Source organism: Aethalodelphis obliquidens, unplaced genomic scaffold (assembly GCF_003676395.1).
Source record: "Aethalodelphis obliquidens isolate GAN/ISIS:26980383/991018 unplaced genomic scaffold, ASM367639v1 scaffold25, whole genome shotgun sequence".
In the NCBI taxonomy this organism is placed as follows: Eukaryota; Metazoa; Chordata; class Mammalia; order Artiodactyla; family Delphinidae; genus Aethalodelphis; species Aethalodelphis obliquidens.
In genome coordinates, this window is record NW_020837969.1 from 13,713,517 (window position 1) to 13,730,882 (window position 17,366).

Consider the following 17,366-nt stretch of genomic DNA (forward strand, 5'->3'; position numbering starts at 1 on the left):
AACTAACCTTTCTTGTGTGTATGTTTTATTTTCTGTCCATTCATGGACAAGACCTAGCAATGTACTGTCTGGTATTTGATTTGGCTTATGGGAACTTTAGCAGGACTAATGGACTTTTAAATAAAAGCATGTGCTTTTCTCAACTCTCATTTAGGAAAAAGTTCATAATAATTAGTAATGATTGACCTCATATCTTCAGTCTCTGGGGATGAAATGCATCAGGCATTTTTCTTTAAGGCTTGTGGCAGAGAATGCTTCATGTTCTCCAATATCCATTCTCTTCTTTGTCATCCCAGTAACAGAATCCCAAATGTTAGGTAGGCACACGGCCATTCTTAATAAGGTCTATTTTCCAAACTTCCTTGTATCTAGATGTGCTTATGTGGTAAGTTCTGACAGATGGGATATGTGCGGTTTCTGGAAAATGCCCTTCAAGGAAGAAGACATAAGCTTCCCTCCCCTTTTTTCCTTCCTGCTGGCTGGAATGAGAAAGGGACTGCTGGAGCTGCTGCAGCCACTTTGGACCATGAAGTGGAAGCTTTTCATTGAGCATGGTGATGTGCCAAAATAAAATGGAATCTCCTGGGATCCCTGATGACTGTATAGCCACATACCAACCCTGGATACCCTACATTTATGCATAAGAAATATATATTTCTACCTTGTTTAAGCTCTAATTATTTTGAGTCTTCTGGCACTGCAGCTGCCCCAATCTTGACTAATACAAGGGTTCTATAAACATCAAGACTCATAGAGAAAAAAAAGTAGCTGTTGGAATGACGTGGATAAACAACTGGAAAGATCATTTGAACATATTAGGAAGAATCAGGGCTTAACTTCATGTTGGAAACTGTGCTCAAGGGGATTACCTTCCAGTGGGATGGCTTTAGGGTGAGTAGACTTCCTTCTGGGACCATAATAACTGAGTTTCTTGGAAGAAACCCAAGAAAGAGTCTTTCTCTCTGTTCACAAAGCGCTTCCACTGCAGCTTGAGTCCACATTGCTGCAAGACTCTTTTACAGAATATTCTTAGATGGAACTGGAAGCTCAGCTTACAGCAAAGCTGAGGATTATAATAATTTGTATTATGAAAAACCAATATTTAAAAGATGCTCAAAGACTAGAGAAAGTATTGGATTCTGATTTATATATCAAACTCATAATTTATATGTACATTTCAGTCTTCCGTCATCTATAAAGTCGTGGTAACTTTTACTTCCATGGAAGATTTTGGATTCCATATGACAGAATTACATTATCTCAGAAAATACTTTAAAAGAACAAAATTGCATTAAATTAACATGAGTTAAGTAAAACAATGGCTGATAGGGGTTGATAACATTGTTGTAATGATTTCATGCATACTATACTATGCCTATTAAAGCATTATTAAAATTTTATTTTCTCTTTGCTTTTAGTGCTAGGTTACTTTCCTTCTTTGTAATGAGCAAAATTTCTAACATTCTTGAAATGAGAGAAATAGGGAGCCTTCTTAAAGGATTCACATCAATTTGTTACTGTGTCAGATGTGGATTAAACTATAATAATGGCCTAAAATTTGTAGTTGATGCAATTTGTATGTATACTTACAAGCATAACTTCAGTCAACTTATATTCTTTCTATGAGTAAAAAATAGATTTATAAGGTTTTCAGAAAAGGTGGGGGATTAAAATGAACATTTGCTCTCAAATATGAGATAAAAAAGAGAAAAAACTTCATTTTTCTGGAGTTGGTTATTTGATGTGGTTATTAAAGTATTCTTTTAAAACATGGTTACTGTGAATATCTCCATTCTCTCATACCATTCTGGGAACAACTGAAACATACAGAATGTATGAGATGAGCTTGGTTCTTGCAGGAGAATCAACCTGTTGAAGTTCTGGTTTTGTCCTTGACACTACAGTGGTGTGTTCCATCTCTCTACATTTGAGAAGGCCGATTCTCAAGTTACTTGCCCACTTATTGACTGAGCTTAAAGGCTGAAGAACAAGTTAGGGAAAGGCAAGGAATAAATATTTTGGCCTTAAAAGAGAACCACAGAGAGAGAAAAAAAGGCAAATTCTTAGACTCAGACATTTTCTAAAGAATTATTATTATTTAAAAAATTTCCTAATTATTTCCTGCCAGCTAAGATAAAAACCTCAAAGGGCAAAGAGCAGTATGTCTTTAAAATATACTACATTTTTTTCAAAGATTCCTTTTCTACGTAAGATAAAATTCACGTAGCTGGACTATTTTGGTGGATAGATTTGGTGATGGGGGTTTGGAAGATTGCATAAATGGCATTTCTCAGGTGTTGGTGCTTCCTAGTTCAAAAACATGACTCTACCAGAGCCTTCGTTTTGTATTGTTTTTTGACTTATGTGCAGAGGCTCTCATTTCAGGTGGAGAAGATTGAGTGTGAGGTTGAGTCATTATTTGAAGTCCTTTTGTCTAAAGGAAAAGGTTTCAGGATCATTCTGGACATAGAAGTAAAACTTTTCTGAGATGGATTAATTTCATGCTGTGGTTGTCACTGCATCTCTTTCCAAGGCCAGTCATTAACTTTGTTAAAAATCTTTTATCATGGTGTCCTAAGAGGGAGTTAAATACCAGCAGAGCTGCCAGCCAGCCAACAAGTCTCAGAGATGGATGCTTTGTTAACTGCTACAAAAGAAGCCTCCTTTCCACATCCTCATTAATTTACTTCAATTTTGTGGAAGAACAACGCTCAAGACAGTGCCAAAGATCATCCAGCCCTTAGGCTCTGCTGAACCTGCTGATTGGTTGGGGAACTTGGGAGGCAATGAGCCCACTAAGAAGTGACAGAGAGTGACAGGCACAAAGCTGACCCCTTTGAATGGGATGGTTCTCCTGCTGACCCTCAACTTAAAAAAAAAATCTAATAATCGCTTTTTATTCTTGTATGAAGTTTAGTTTGTTCTTCTCCTCAATCTAAGTCTAGCTGCTATGCAAATATATCTTTCAAATTTTTGGACAGAGGCCATGCTAATGATGTTAAAAGTTAGCAACCAATATCGAATGGCTTTTTAGATCTTGTGAGATGGCACCAACCTAAAGACGCACATCTAATTAATTAAGTTCATTGAAAAACATGCAATAAACCACACTCAAGATGCAGTTACCTTTAATTTTGGTGAGCTTATCTCCTGTTGATAAGAGTATTTAGGGAGGAGCGGAGATGAGTAGGGCTGGGTAGGCTGAGAAAGTGTGGGGACCAGGTCAGAGGCAGTGGCCAAGGAGGAATGAGAGGGAAGGGAGGAAAGCAGACAGCTGGGAAAGGATGTAGATGTTCTATCTCCCGAAGAAAGTGAAGATGGCTTAAATATTGAGGAAAGACAAGGTGCAATTATGCTTGTGTCCAGCATGAGGTCACATGCTTTTTAGAGAATACCCCCCACACCTAAATAATTTTAAAGTTACCAAATACCCTGGGGCGTGTGACATTTATGACAAATTCTTGCTTTGAAAGCACTAACTTTTTCTTCTGCATTTGATTCAAAATTCCCAGTGGCTATGATCAGTTTCACTTTTTTCTGATATGAGCGGCTGGAGATAAGAACCCCCATAATCTACAGTTGTATAACGTAATTTGTGGGATGGGTCCTTCTAAACACTGAGGAAGAAAGCGTAAAACCCTGCAATGACTCTTTGTAACTTGCTTGTGAAGTAGATCACAATTTATAGTCAGTTTGCTGCAAAGCTAGGGAAGTTACGACCTCTGTCTGTGCGTGTGCGTGCATGGTGGGAACTGGCTGTGAAACTCAGCCCCTGAGCACCACGCTGTGGGTGCTGCCTGCAGCCGGCAGTAGCAGTTCCTGGGAACCAAGCCACATGTCTAACCACATCTTAAACTTGATTAAATTGAAGGGGAAATTAGTTATTTAAGTAATTGACTTAGAAATCTGTTTGACTTACTGCAATGAATGAATGATCTCTATTACTAAGCAGTGTGTTTATTTTATACGAATGCAGACATGGCTCCCTTCTTTGTCCAGATGACATTTTCTCACCTGGTTAGGGGACAGCCAAGACTCAGGGTTTTGTGGGTGTCCGGTGGCCTAATGGGCACTCACCATTATTTAATCCCAAGAATACCCCATATAGACCAAATGCCTCTACATTTGTTATTGGTAAGATCTCAATTGGAAATTATGGGGTTTTAAAACTGATTTTCATTTTTAAAGATTTCTAAATAGAGGAGCCATGGGGGAAAGTGACTTGCTTAGTGGCATAATATGAATCATGAATTTTGTTCCATAATTTCAATATTTGCCAGTAATCATATTTGCTTTTTAATTCACAGATTAAATATTTGAGACATCAAGTTTTGTTTTTGTCTTTTTTGAAAGAGAGAAGCTTACAAGCTAAAGATTTAGAGCATTTCCCTCTTAACTGATTAAAATTATTGCCCAAGGTTCTTTGTTTGTAAGGTGAATATGTAGGACTCAACTCTTAGGTTGTCACCAACTTAAAGCAGTTACCTCTTCAGAAAGAGTGGAAAAGGAACTGCAGTATATTTTTCTTTTTTGTTTTCTTTTCTTTCTCTTTCTCTTTCTTTCTTCCCTTCTTTTTCAAACTGCTACTGCTACAAAGATATGGTGTATAGTTTTCTCACCCTGGAGGTGAACTAATCTCTCTGTGTAGCAATTTCCTCATCCCGAAAGTGGGAGTAATAATATAACCCACCCTACTGAGCTTTGAAAAGTAAAGATGTAGCATTCTTAGAAAGCTGCCTGACACTCAGTAAGAGCTCAACTATTAGCTATTATTATGAATATTAAAATTAGAAAGACTTTAAATTACAAAAATCTTTAAATATGGATTTATAGTAATAAATAAATAATGGAATAATATCACATATTTACATCATCTTGTTAAAATTTGGTGTGTTTCTATCCATCCCTCCACCCCTACCTCATATAGTGCTGTGTTTCTTGCATGGAAACCTTCCCAGACAGTGTCAAAATTGATGTTTATTAATATGATTAGCTGTACTAGCTAACCGTAGTAAGACTGGTTAGTTCTTCAGGAATTAGGCAAAATTAGAGTACCTCTTCACTGGGTTTTGCTGCATCGCTGTCTTCCTTAGGACTCCTAGGGTCTGTGGGCATTGCTATTGGAAATTTTAAGCGGTCAGCTTCCCTCTCTTCTTCCTCCTCTATGTGCAGGAGTGGTGTCACCTCTGTGCCATCGTGGCCACACCACAAGGCATCTGGTTCTTGAGATTCCGGCCCTCTTCGGATACCTGCCATGACCCCCTCATAGATTTCCTCATCTTCTTCTCCAATGACGGGGAGGGTTAGGGGCAAGGGACCCACACTAGCGTGTGCAGAGGTCACGAACTTATCACCTAGGACCTCAGGTACTTTTTCAGGGCCTGCAGAACCCTTTCTCGTTGTCAGATCTGCAAAATGGTTTTGAGGTGTCTTTCTGGAATCCTGAAGTGGCGCTGCCTCAGGGGGCTGGGCTGCAGCTGAGGTCGCACCCAGGCGGGGGAGAGGTAGCAGCGAGGAGGGTGGCTTGGCAGGTGCAGACGCTGGCGGCAATGGGAGGACAACAGAGGGGTCCTCCTTAATTTCAAGGGTGGTCTCCTCTGGGGTATTTGGTTTGGCTTGGTCAGCAGGTAAAACTAAAGCACCAAGCTTCTCTAATTCGTCCAAGAAGTTGTCCAGAAAAGGAGGTAGTGTTGGGGCCAAAGGCTTTACCAGTGGACACTTGGCTGTCAGGGACAGCCACCCCGGGGTGATTCCCTGGAGAGCTCCTTTATCTGGGCCACATGAAGCTTTGTGCAAGGGAGGGGGGACTGGTTCGCTGGAAGCCAACTTAGAAACGAGCAGGATATATGAAGTTAAAAAAACATGAAAATAATAATAATGCATTAAAACACAGAGACAGAGAAATGCAGAAAGGTATGATGGTGAATATAAAAAATATTTTATGCTATGGTCTATATTTGCTTATAGTTTTTGAATTTAAATACATAAAATAATTAGTATGTTAATTAAAGATTTATCTGAATACTTTATACTAGTATTTGGAAAAGGTCTATTAAATGTCAAATGACACGATAAAGCTGTCATAGAGATTATAAGAACAGACAGCAAAATCTTTAGAGATTTAATTTACTAGACTACTTCTTTCAAAGCAGGTTTCCAGATATTGATTAAATGTAAATGACTCTGAAATAATGTTAATGTAGAATGAAAACCAATAATGAAGCCTTTTTTATTCCCAGAATCTGTTTAGTGTTCTTTCTTCCTGTGCCAAATCTTTTGAACCTTCATCATTTTCTCACTTGGGTTTGTGAGGTGATTATAACATACGGCATAAAATATTTTTACATCATTATATGTTAACACATTTCTAAATGAATAAGTTCTGAGAGATATTTTTTAAGAACAGAAACCCATGATCAAAACGAGACTGAACTTACATAACTGCTATTTCAAAGTTTTAAAAAATCCAAAGTAACTGTTGACATAGAAAGGGAGCATATGATGCGAACAGGAATAAACTTCTGCTAGGACTTCCATTCTTTTTTTCAAAAGCTGGACATTTTATATAATCTAGTGGAGGTCTAATTTATGAAGCTTAATCTCCTGAAGTAAAAAAATACTTCTGTATATCAATATTATCACTATATTTTGGATACATTGAACAAAACAGAATTTTTTATGTAAATTCATTAAAAGTTGTTCTAGAAGTGTTGCCTAGAAACATTCTAATACATTTATGTATTGTTTTTGGACTAGGAAGAATGCTATATGCTACACATATGAAGGCCTTGAGAGAGGCTGGTGGAAGACATTTTACTTTGGTTCTTTCCAGGTCGATGATTTGGGTTTGGAAAGAAAAAATCTTCAAGAAAGACTGCACTTGCTGGTTGACTGTTTAGGCTGACACATCACTGGTGCACTCAGTACTCTTGGTCCTTGGGCCTTAGTATGGATCAGTGCACAGTGCACTCTCCACTTAACTTTTGACTTCTGTCCTATGATAGGAATGGGGCTTTAATAGAATTTAGTTAGAGTTTTTAAAAACAGAAATGTGATGCCGTGTCACCATGGGGTGGGATAAATGAGATTAAATGTCACAAAACATTTGTGAGCATCCTTACAGAAGATTCAAGACTAAAGGCTACATAGCACCTTTAGTGCTAGGAACATTATGTGGCTGAGGAGGAAAGGTCTTTAAATTCCATTATCGTCATGGCTACTGCTATCCCATTACTACCTGCTGCTACTACTACTCCAGCTCCATGACCGCCACAGTCACGAATATACATGTTAATGGGTTCAAAGTGCTTAGCCTTACCGTGGACTTGCTTCTACTGAAAGTTAAATTAAGTATCCCGAGATACCTATATCACAAAAATATACCTATAATACAAACATCATATAATTATCTTTTCTTCCAAAAGCATTAGAATTGGATTCTACTATATTAAAGGCAGAAATATCAGAAATAACATCAACTTACATTTGAGTCCCTCCTAAAATAAAGATAGTATGTCAAGAAATGTGATTTGAGTATGTCCAAGAGTGATTCATAAATCACAATGAATTCCCTCCTCTATTTATAAATATCAGTCAGAAAATAGGATATTTAACGTTTAGTATATTTTGGGTATCATGGTTTAAAAGTACATTACAGTTCTTTTTCTGAAAATGATTCAGTTCAAAACTACTGAGAAGTTCCCTTCACTTAGCCAGTGACATCATAGTATACATTACCAGTTGGTAAAACCATTAAATATTTTTCAAAATTTATGAAAGTAAGCTTTTCAACGTATTTTTCCCCAGCAGTGAGAATAAAACAATAATTAGTTATTAGTGAAATTTGTACATTTCTCGATTTATAAAATGTAAAATCTGGTATTCTAAGAGAAAACTTAGGAAACTGAAAATACGTTTAAATCATATTCTCAGCAAAGATTAAAACATTGTGATCTAAAATATTACATTGCCAATATTATGACATCATGTAAGAATTTCTTATATTTTAAATAAGCCTTTGTAGATACACACTTATTCTTTCTTATAAACTTTTATTTGAAAGTACAGTCGCTTTGAAATTTATCTGGTAGTTCTTTTAAGATGACTGAATGGTGGATAAGACAAAGATATGGATGAAGATTCTTTTCTTACTAGCAGTAGGAACTACTGAAGGAAGGATGTTGCTCTAAATGCTGAGCTCTGCTAGTGAAGTAAATGTACTAAAGAAGATTCTGGAAAATTTTATAACCAATCAAACAAAATTGGAAAGTACCAGACTGTTCCATTATCCAATGATAAAGGATTGAGAGTAATTGCTCAGCAACCCAGTCTTCAAAGAAAAGTAGAATAAATAAAATGCCTAGCCTTAGCCCTTTAAAAGAAAATGCTTCTCTTAAGATAGTAGATTCTTTATGTAGTTTCCCTTTATGTAGCTTAAACCTTTATGCCAGCACCCATAGGAAAAATTAAATTATATTGATTTGACCTGGCACTTAGAAACATAACATGTAAATCTTTTGCTTTGCCATAGATATGATGTTGTAATCTAATGTCCTAAAATCATGTACCGAGTATGTTACTCTGAGCTCCCAAATATTATACTTAATATGCTAGAATGTTTTCTTACCTTATTTGAACTTAAGCTGTGGATTCTATCACTAGAATAGCTGTGGGGTATTGGAGGGTCAGGGTAATCCTCAGCACCTTTGGTTGTATTCTTCTTGATGACTTCTACATAGGAAACAGGGAAGATGCCTTGTCTGTTGGTTCCTGGAATTTTACCTTCATACCAGTTTTGATCAACTCTTTTAAGAAGAATAATTCTATCTCCCTGTAATGAATATTAGGAAAATGCATTAGAAATAGAGATGTGATAACATAAAAATTATAATTGTCAATGTTTTCTAATAAACAATAGTTTTCCATCTGGGAAAGCCTAATACTTCCAGTGTTTTGTTTTCGTTATGAGAATGCAACTAAAGCCTCAGAGCTTACTCCCAAATTATGGCTTATCAACATATATGTGGTTTAATCATCCATTCACAACATTAGAATCTTTCCTAAGGACATTTGGCCTTATACATGTTCATATTGGTACTGTGGGAAATGACATGTGTAAGTTATTTCAAAAAGCACAGTAGTTTAACCTGCAATGTGTCGATGACAGTACCATCATCTGATCACTGACAGATTCAAGGGAATGACCTATGTAGGAAGAGCTTCAGAAAGTGCACTATAGCTTGCTGTGATGGTGTATCTGAAATGGGTTCTAGAAGTCAACCCCTGGAAGGGATGAAGTTGGATAGCACAATGTTCTTCTTCTTTATCTACATGTTCTGAGTTGTAACAAAGAGTGAGGCTAACAGGACAGGGCAAAGCTAGCATCCTAGATTATGCATAGCTGTGGCCAGGGCTGACATCCACCCGGTCTGCATCAAGATGGTGTAGCACCAGCATCCATTCTGATTGGTGGGTGGCCATGCCATAGCGGTCAATAATATATATATATATATTTTTTCGGTACGCGGGCCTCTCACTGTTGTGGCCTCTCCTGTTGCGGAGCACAGGCTCCGGACGCGCAGGCTCAGTGGCCATGGCTCACGGGCCCAGCCGCTCCGCGGCATGTGGGATCTTCCCGGACCGGGGCACGAACCCGCGTCCCCTGCATCGGCAGGCGGACTCTCAACCACTGCGCCACTAGGGAAGCCCAATAATATTTTTTATGAACCCCCTGGCTTTTGCAATGATAGAACTTTCTACAGTCACTATTCCTGCTGGCTGCAGGATCAAGCCAATGCCACAAGACCCAGTTTAAATTTTGAATTTGATATAATTTTTGAATAGTAAGGCGCAGCAGAAGAACACGATTTTGAACTGTATTAAACTGCTATTTTCTTTTGATGTTTCCACATGTACAGCTCCTGATATTTAGCCCGAGGCACCTCTTGGAGACAGTTTGGAGCCTCCCAGGCTAAACCACAGAGGGAAAGTCTCTCTGAGAAGCTTTGCATCCCACAGGCACCTCATCTGGAAGGACATAGGAGTGGCAGGTAACAGTGACTCAGGGCAGCCTGATGGAGTTCTATGCGGAAAATGAGGGAGACACAAAAATGTCTAAGGAAAAAGATGACCTAACTTAGTTGTGAAAATATACAGCCTTTCAAATGCACCAGTGAAGAAAGCAGGTTACCTTTCTCAGCGATAGCTCCACATTTGTGTCAGCGCTGAAATTGTATTTGGCTACAGCTTCTCCGATTTCTCCAGGCTGGGCAGGGGGAGGCGGTCTGGCAGGCTGTGCTTTTTCAGGAGGTGTGAGTTTCTATGAAGGAGAACAGTTACTTATGCTTGACCTGTGGTAATCCTGGAAACAGCAACCACGTAAGGAGGAAGGGGAAGGGACTTACCTCCACGTATGAGATTGGGAAAATGCCCACTCTCCCGTGGTGCTCTCCCTCATACCAGTTTTGATCAATTCTCCTGAGGATGTAGACAGTATCTCCTTTCTTAAATGACAGCTCCCTAGAAGAGATACATTTGAATGTTTTTTTTTTTCCGGATGTATGGCGATTATTCTTAACATCAAGATTCTCGCTAGATCTGTATGTGGCTGGGAAATATACTTCCAATATTGAAAAAAATCTGTTGAGTCCAGTTAGATGAGGATTTTCCTTGAAAATTTTTAGAATTCCTTTGAAACATTGTAACTTTAGAAATGATTTCAAAAAGAACAAATGTAAACATCACATCTGATTTAAATCACAGGCAGATTAATATGAAATTTAAAGGCGGGGACAGACTTGCTGTCTAGTCATTGGTTTAGAGTAGAGGAGTCCGGAAGCTTGCCATAAGGCTGGATTCATTCCGCAGCGATTTTTACTTGTCCTGAAGCTAGTTGGTTACTTACTTCTCTCTCTCTCTTTCTGTCTCCTTCTGATATGTTAAAGCTTACAATAAGGAAACCAGTATCATTTAGCCTTAGCACAGAAGTGCCAACATGAGAAGAAATTTTATTTGTGGATCCTTGAAGCTGCTTGACAGGCATTTAAGTAGAATATCTTGCTAATGAATTTATTTTGTGAAACAGAAAAGATTTTATACTTTGATTTTTCAGTGAGGCACAAAGATAAACATTTTTAAAAAGTGGAGTATAATTGACCTGTAACATTATATTAGATTCAGGTGTACAACATAATGGTTCAGTATTTGTATGTATTGCAAAATGACCACCACCGTAAGTTGAGCTAACAGCTGGTCACCACATATGTTACAATGTTTTTTTCTTCTGATGACAACCTTTCAGATTTACTCTCTTAGATACAGTACAGTATTATTAACTATAGTCACAAAGATAAACGTGTTTCAAGCGCAAAGACATGCACAGATGGCTTGTAACCGCCTTTATATCTTTTGTTTTTTAAATAGAAAAATATTTTCAAGAAACTAACTATGCTTTTCCATTTGGGCTGTTTCTAAGGAGACAGTACATAAATTGGAGTATTTAATTTTAAGTTATAAAGACATTAGTCATCATAAATAATTCACGCCTAAATTCTCACCCTCACTGCTTCAGGTTTTTATGGCTTTATCCCCCAGGTAATTGTGTCTCTGTGTTATTTTGCCTCCACAATTATGTCTCATTGGAGGGTACTTATTTCAGATCTTTTGCCAAGAGCCCCATTTTCACACACATCTGCCTTCCCACTCCCAAATCTTCTGCGTTGCTTTGTTCAGAATCTTGAGTTGGATCATTTATGTGTGCAGAGTACATAATGGAGAGAGGTTTATATCAGATGTAGAATATTTTGTGTTGATTAAAAGAATTAATTGAAAAAAAGTTGCATAGTAAAAAGAATTATTACCCATTTAGAAGTGCTAAAACTTTCACATTGAATCTGTGTTAAATTTTCAGTAACCCTAAAAGCAAACAAGATTCACAGGGCCTGACATTCAAATAGAGTACTTCCCTCTTTTATGCAAGTGCCTAATGTAGAAAATAAAACCCCAAATGTTTAATGTTTACAAACCAACTGTTTTATTTATACCAGGTATGTTTTATTTCTGGAAATGAGAGTAGGAAGCTTAGCTTAAAAGAAAAATAATTAGTTGTCTCTTATTTACATTTTTTTAAGTGTGAAAAGATTTCTATGTGTAAAGACTTGTATTTAAATTTTTGAAGTCGTCTAGAAAAAACAGTGGTCTCACCCTCCAGTTTTCAAAATTATGTTCGTCTCATCTCAGAACTAGAATTTCTTTCTAAGAGTCCCATTTTGACCAGTTTGCTCCAACCAGCGCCTACCACCTTTGAACAGTGGCCACTGACAACCTTTGGGAATAGCATTTTATCTCGTTTTCCTCCTTAACAGTTGAGACATTATGTTTGGTGAGTTACTTAGTTGTCTTTTTGAAAATTAAACTTTCTTGTGTTAGGTAAAGAAAAACAGCTTTTAAAACAGATAATTATTCGAAACAGAGATATCTGTCTCTTGTTTGTAAGATGTTAGGCACAAAAAGCACTCACATCTCTTGCAGGACATTTTGTCCTGCCCAAAATGTCCATGAGACATTTGGTCCACATGAAAAGGTCCTTGATATTTGGTCCTGTCCAGAACAATTTGGCATGAGCCAAATATGTTCATGGACATTTTGGATAGGACCAAATGTCTGCTAACCCTCACATCTAGCTAATGATTGAAATGACTTAAAAATGTGGCTGGTCCTCCTGAAACTTTCAGTGCCCTCTGGGTGTGTGAACCTTTTTTTTTTTTTTTTGAGGTACGTGGGCCTCTCACTGTTGTGGCCTCTCCCGTTTCGGAGCACAGGCTTCGGACGCGCAGGCTCAGCGGCCATGGCTTACGGGCCCAGCCGCTCTGCAGCATGTGGGATCCTCCCGGGGGCACGAGCCCATGTACCCTGCATTGGCAGGCGGACTCTCAACCACTACGCCACCAGGGAAGCTCTGTGAACCTTTTTTTAAAGCTGCATGAGTCATCCATAACCTTGATTTTTGTGTCAGGTACATAACTACATTGGGGGTGACAGACAACCGCTCTTTACATCTCCTGAGAACAGAACAAGAGGAATGTGATTAAGCTGCAATCAGATAAACTTATTGATGGTATGGGGGAAACAGTTTTTTTTCTTACTAAAATTATGGGATGGTTTCCATGGGTGATTGTTCAGTTCACTTCTCTGGAGGCTTATAATACAATTAGATTTCGTTGGTTGAGGAAGACCTTTGTGAAAGTGGGATGGTGCAAACAGCCCTTCAGAACAGCTGTGTCATTTACACTCCCACGGGCAGCGTGTGGGAGAGTGGGTTTCCCTGAACCTTTGCCAACGTCAGACGTTCACAGCGAGGATGTGGTCTTGGAGGAGGGTGAGGGGCTGGGCACTTGGAGCAAATGCAATCCAGTGACAGAGTCAACACCACAAACACCTCTCCTCTGCACTGTACCTCATCTTTCTTTCAATGCCTGTTTCTAATTAAGGTTTCTCAAAAAGCCTGTGAGCCCTGGGCATATTTTATATGCCCTGTTATTTCTCAGGGCTTCATACATCTAAGGACACTTTTGATCGATTTTCACAAAGAAGAAATGAAATTTACATGTTTTATGTCATTATTTTATAAAACTGACATGCCTTGTACAAATTATCACACCATATCCAAAGAACAGTAGCTAGGACCATAGTGTAGTAGAAACAGAGCAGATGTTACTTATCTCATCAAAAAAAATTGTAAGCTTCCCTTCAGGATTCTTTTTAACCCCAGATTTAAGCCATATTTGACATCTTCACTTCTAAAGAGAATTTTCTTATTTAGTTAATTTAATTCCCAAATTCTGAGTGATTTTATTTTTTGTGTCTTCTGTCAGAGATAGATTCTTTAACTATTAATTCATATAATATGCATTTTTATGAATAAATGCTTTGGTTATTGTATATATATTCAGCTAAACAGCACGGTATAATTTAATGGCAATATCTTGAATTCTAATGGAGACCAAAGTTTCTTAAGTAAGGTCTGTGACATGGGCCATAACAGAGCTGGAAAACTCACTCCTATTTAAGCCTCCTTATGTGCTTAGTACTAGCCTTCCCCAACCCTATGCTCACCTGATGAACAAATTCCTAAAAAAAAAAAAAGGTAAAAAAATTACGAGACAGGAGTATGAAAACACCAACATCAAAAGACCACAGGATAGAACTGTGCTCAGAGTCTCTAAGCTCTGAGTATTGAGAAATGGAGATTTTACTGCAGGAATCTTCATAAACAATTCTAGTCTTTAACCACAAGCTATCCTTAATATAGTTGGATAAATAAATGATATAAAATTCTCCAGTTAAGTGTTACTCCCCCAACAATTTATTTTTACTTCACTCTCCACATGAAAATTGTAGAAACAACGATCCTTAATTTCGTTTTTTTTTTCCTATCCTTTTGAACTCATTGTGCTCTAACGTGTTTGGTGTAATTTAAAACTCAATGTTTCTCAACTAAACTCAAAATGAAAATAAAATTACCCACATCCCAGTCAATTCAGAAGGAACCATTTAATTAGAGTAGATTGCTGAATTGGGAATTAGGTCTTATTTGTAACACATCCCAGTGCAATATTTGTCTTTCAAAGTATTATTAATGTATTTAAAGTCAACTTAAATCATATGATGAACACTTATCTTACTTACTTGGATGTCTGAGCCTTAAAATCGTAAACAGCTTTTGCAGGCAATTTCTGAAAATGAAGGAAATGGTTAGCGCTAACTTAAAATTATGGATTTCCTATAAAAAAGCAGTTTCACATGAATTAAAGAGAAATGAAACCTCAAGGAATGATTAAACATATACAATTTAAATCATTTATGCAATTTATAAATAAATCAATTAGTTCTTTATTTAGATATTTAAACTACAACAGGAATGTAACAGATGACTTATTCACCCTAACTATTGAATATCATATTTCATCTTAGGAACTAAGGTAAAAGAATGCCATAAAAGGGGACTAAAATGCCTGCAGAGGATTCAGTCCTAGGTATAATTTTGGCTTTTCCTGGGATAATTGTGGGAGGTCAATTGCTGTATGTCCTAAGTATTGACACAACTTCTGAATCATAATAAAAGGACTGGAAAAAGACATGAGGGAAGTCATTACCCCTTTTACTAAATACTAATTGACATAGTAGCAAAGAAATATTAGCCCACTTATCACTGAGAGGCTCGTTAGTGGCCAAAAGTATAGGCTGGTCACTTTATATTCCCTGGAGAGTTCAGGAATTCCTCAGCACACAGTAAACCAGCTGCTCATCTTTGAGTCATGATACGATGTGACTCGTGCCCACACTCAAGCTTCGGGGCCCACAGATCTGCCTGGGCCACCTGTAGCTACTTCCTCTCTGATTCCAATAATCCCCTCACCTCACTCTCTTTCCCTGTGACTCTGGTGAACTTTGGGCAACCTGGATCATTTCTGACTTCTTTGGGGGTCCACAGGCCCTGGACTATGTCAGACACCTGTAGAGAACTTTCTAGAGTGCCTGCCAGTCCAAGACCAGCCTTCAGTTTCTATCAAACCTTCATGGCTCCAAGAAAGTACAAGCCAGACCTCCAGCCCTGGCTCAGGACCATGGACAAGAGCCAGTAGGTGGGTGGTTCTCAGGGGCAGTGTTTTTTTTTTTTTTCAGGGATCCTCTCTAACAAAAGCAGGCCAGCAAAAATTGTTTCTATGGAATTTGTATTGATTGGCAGCACGGCTGACCTAGGGCTGTCCCCTACATCACTGGGCCAGAAATTTGTACAGGGGAAACCTTCTTCCTCCAAGGGGCGGCTCAGCTCAAGACTCTTTAATTTATGGGTGTCAGGTCAAGATTCAGAGAGTCACTGTCAAACTGGATTACAACTGGGGGAGACCTGCTGCTAGGGTCAGAATGCAGCTGGCTTCAAGTCCTTTGCTCAGGCTCCAGGGAAAACTGTTTCTAGTTTCTCTGCCATCACTTTTGTGTTTTTAATCTGGGTTCTTTACTGGTTTTGGAGGTAACTTCAGCTGGCAAGTGCTTTATCAAGTATATTGGTGAAAAAGACTCAAATGATACTAAAAAGACTACCTCTTTTTCTGGAGTTCCTCTTCTTTCCCTTGGTACACTTCTCCCCAAATCGGTCAGCGTGGATGTGTAACTTCTAGGGGACTCACGGTCTATTGGAAAGGACAGGGCCAGAGTGAGATTCCACTTAACCAAAGGCAGACTTGTTTAGCCATTTTTCCTGGTGGCAACTATTTACCCTTCACATTTGGAGAGACACTGCAATGGAACACATGGGTCTAAAACTCATGGGTAATTGTAAAGTTGTGATATAAGACAAAAACAGAGCATTTTAAGAGGAAAAATGGATATTCTCCCATTTTTTCCTTTTTCTGCAATACAAGATGGCAGAAGTATTATAATCATAAATATAAATATAATTGTAACATTGCTGATATAATTATACTGTAGCACCTGGTATAGACAATTTGCAGTTACAGGGATTGTTCACTTCAAAGATTTAATACTTTCTATTTCTATTCTTTTTGCCACCAGTTTATAATTACTATGATAGGGCCTGGAGAAGATGGAGAAGGTAGCAACGACTTAATTTAAGAACATAGTAATGAAAAAGAGAGAAAAATAAAGTATGATGATGACAGAACTATGTCATGGCCATTCTCTTCCCTCTTTCTCTCTGTTTTTATTTTTTTAATTTTTTTGCGGTACGCGGGCCTCTCACTGTTGTGGCCTCTCCCGTTGCGGAGCACAGGCTCCGGACGCACAGGCTCAGCGGCCACGGCTCACGGGCCCAGCCACTACGCGGCATGTGGGATCTTCCCGGACCGGGGCACGAACCCGTGTCCCCTGCATCGGCAGGCGGACTCTCAACCATCGCGCCACCAGGGAAGCCCTCTCTCTGTTTTTAATTACTTATTGAGTCTGAAGATGGCATCTTAAAGCTTAAGGCTTAAAAGGCTGTTACCTATTGCCTTCCTTTGTGCTCAACTATCTTATTAGAAAGTGAATATCTATTCCAATAAACAAAGGGATAAAAATTTCTAAACAGAATGTGTTGCATTGGTTGCCAAATTACTTATGAACTATTGCATTGTTTTTGTTCACCTTAAAACAAAATATACATGGTTAATTACATTATAAAATAATGATTGCAAGTATCTATTAATGGTATCTTATATCGCATGCATTATATGTGGAAATGTAACGGATATTGAATAACTGGAAAAGTAGCTAATTTACTAAAACATTAGGTTATGACATGTCTCAATCAGTGAAAATTTCAGATTGTTGGCATTGATTTAGAAAATTTGAATTTACCGTTTTTGAAG

The 17,366-nt window shown here is 38.2% G+C and overlaps 1 protein-coding gene across 4 annotated transcripts in view; it reads right to left on the reverse strand.

Annotated features, from left to right (window-relative positions):
• SORBS2 (sorbin and SH3 domain containing 2) overlaps positions 1-17,366 on the reverse strand; it is a 320,131-nt gene that overhangs the window by 15,176 nt on the left and 287,589 nt on the right. For all 4 annotated transcript variants that reach the window (XM_027122655.1, XM_027122654.1, XM_027122656.1 and 1 more), the window contains 5 exons: positions 16,102-16,190; positions 14,686-14,732; positions 10,404-10,518; positions 10,190-10,318; positions 8,627-8,830 (listed from right to left, as the gene is read on the reverse strand). In XM_027122655.1, the coding sequence (XP_026978456.1) occupies positions 8,627-8,830; positions 10,190-10,318; positions 10,404-10,518; positions 14,686-14,732; positions 16,102-16,190 (584 nt within the window). The remainder of the gene's footprint in view (positions 1-8,626; positions 8,831-10,189; positions 10,319-10,403; positions 10,519-14,685; positions 14,733-16,101; positions 16,191-17,366) is intronic.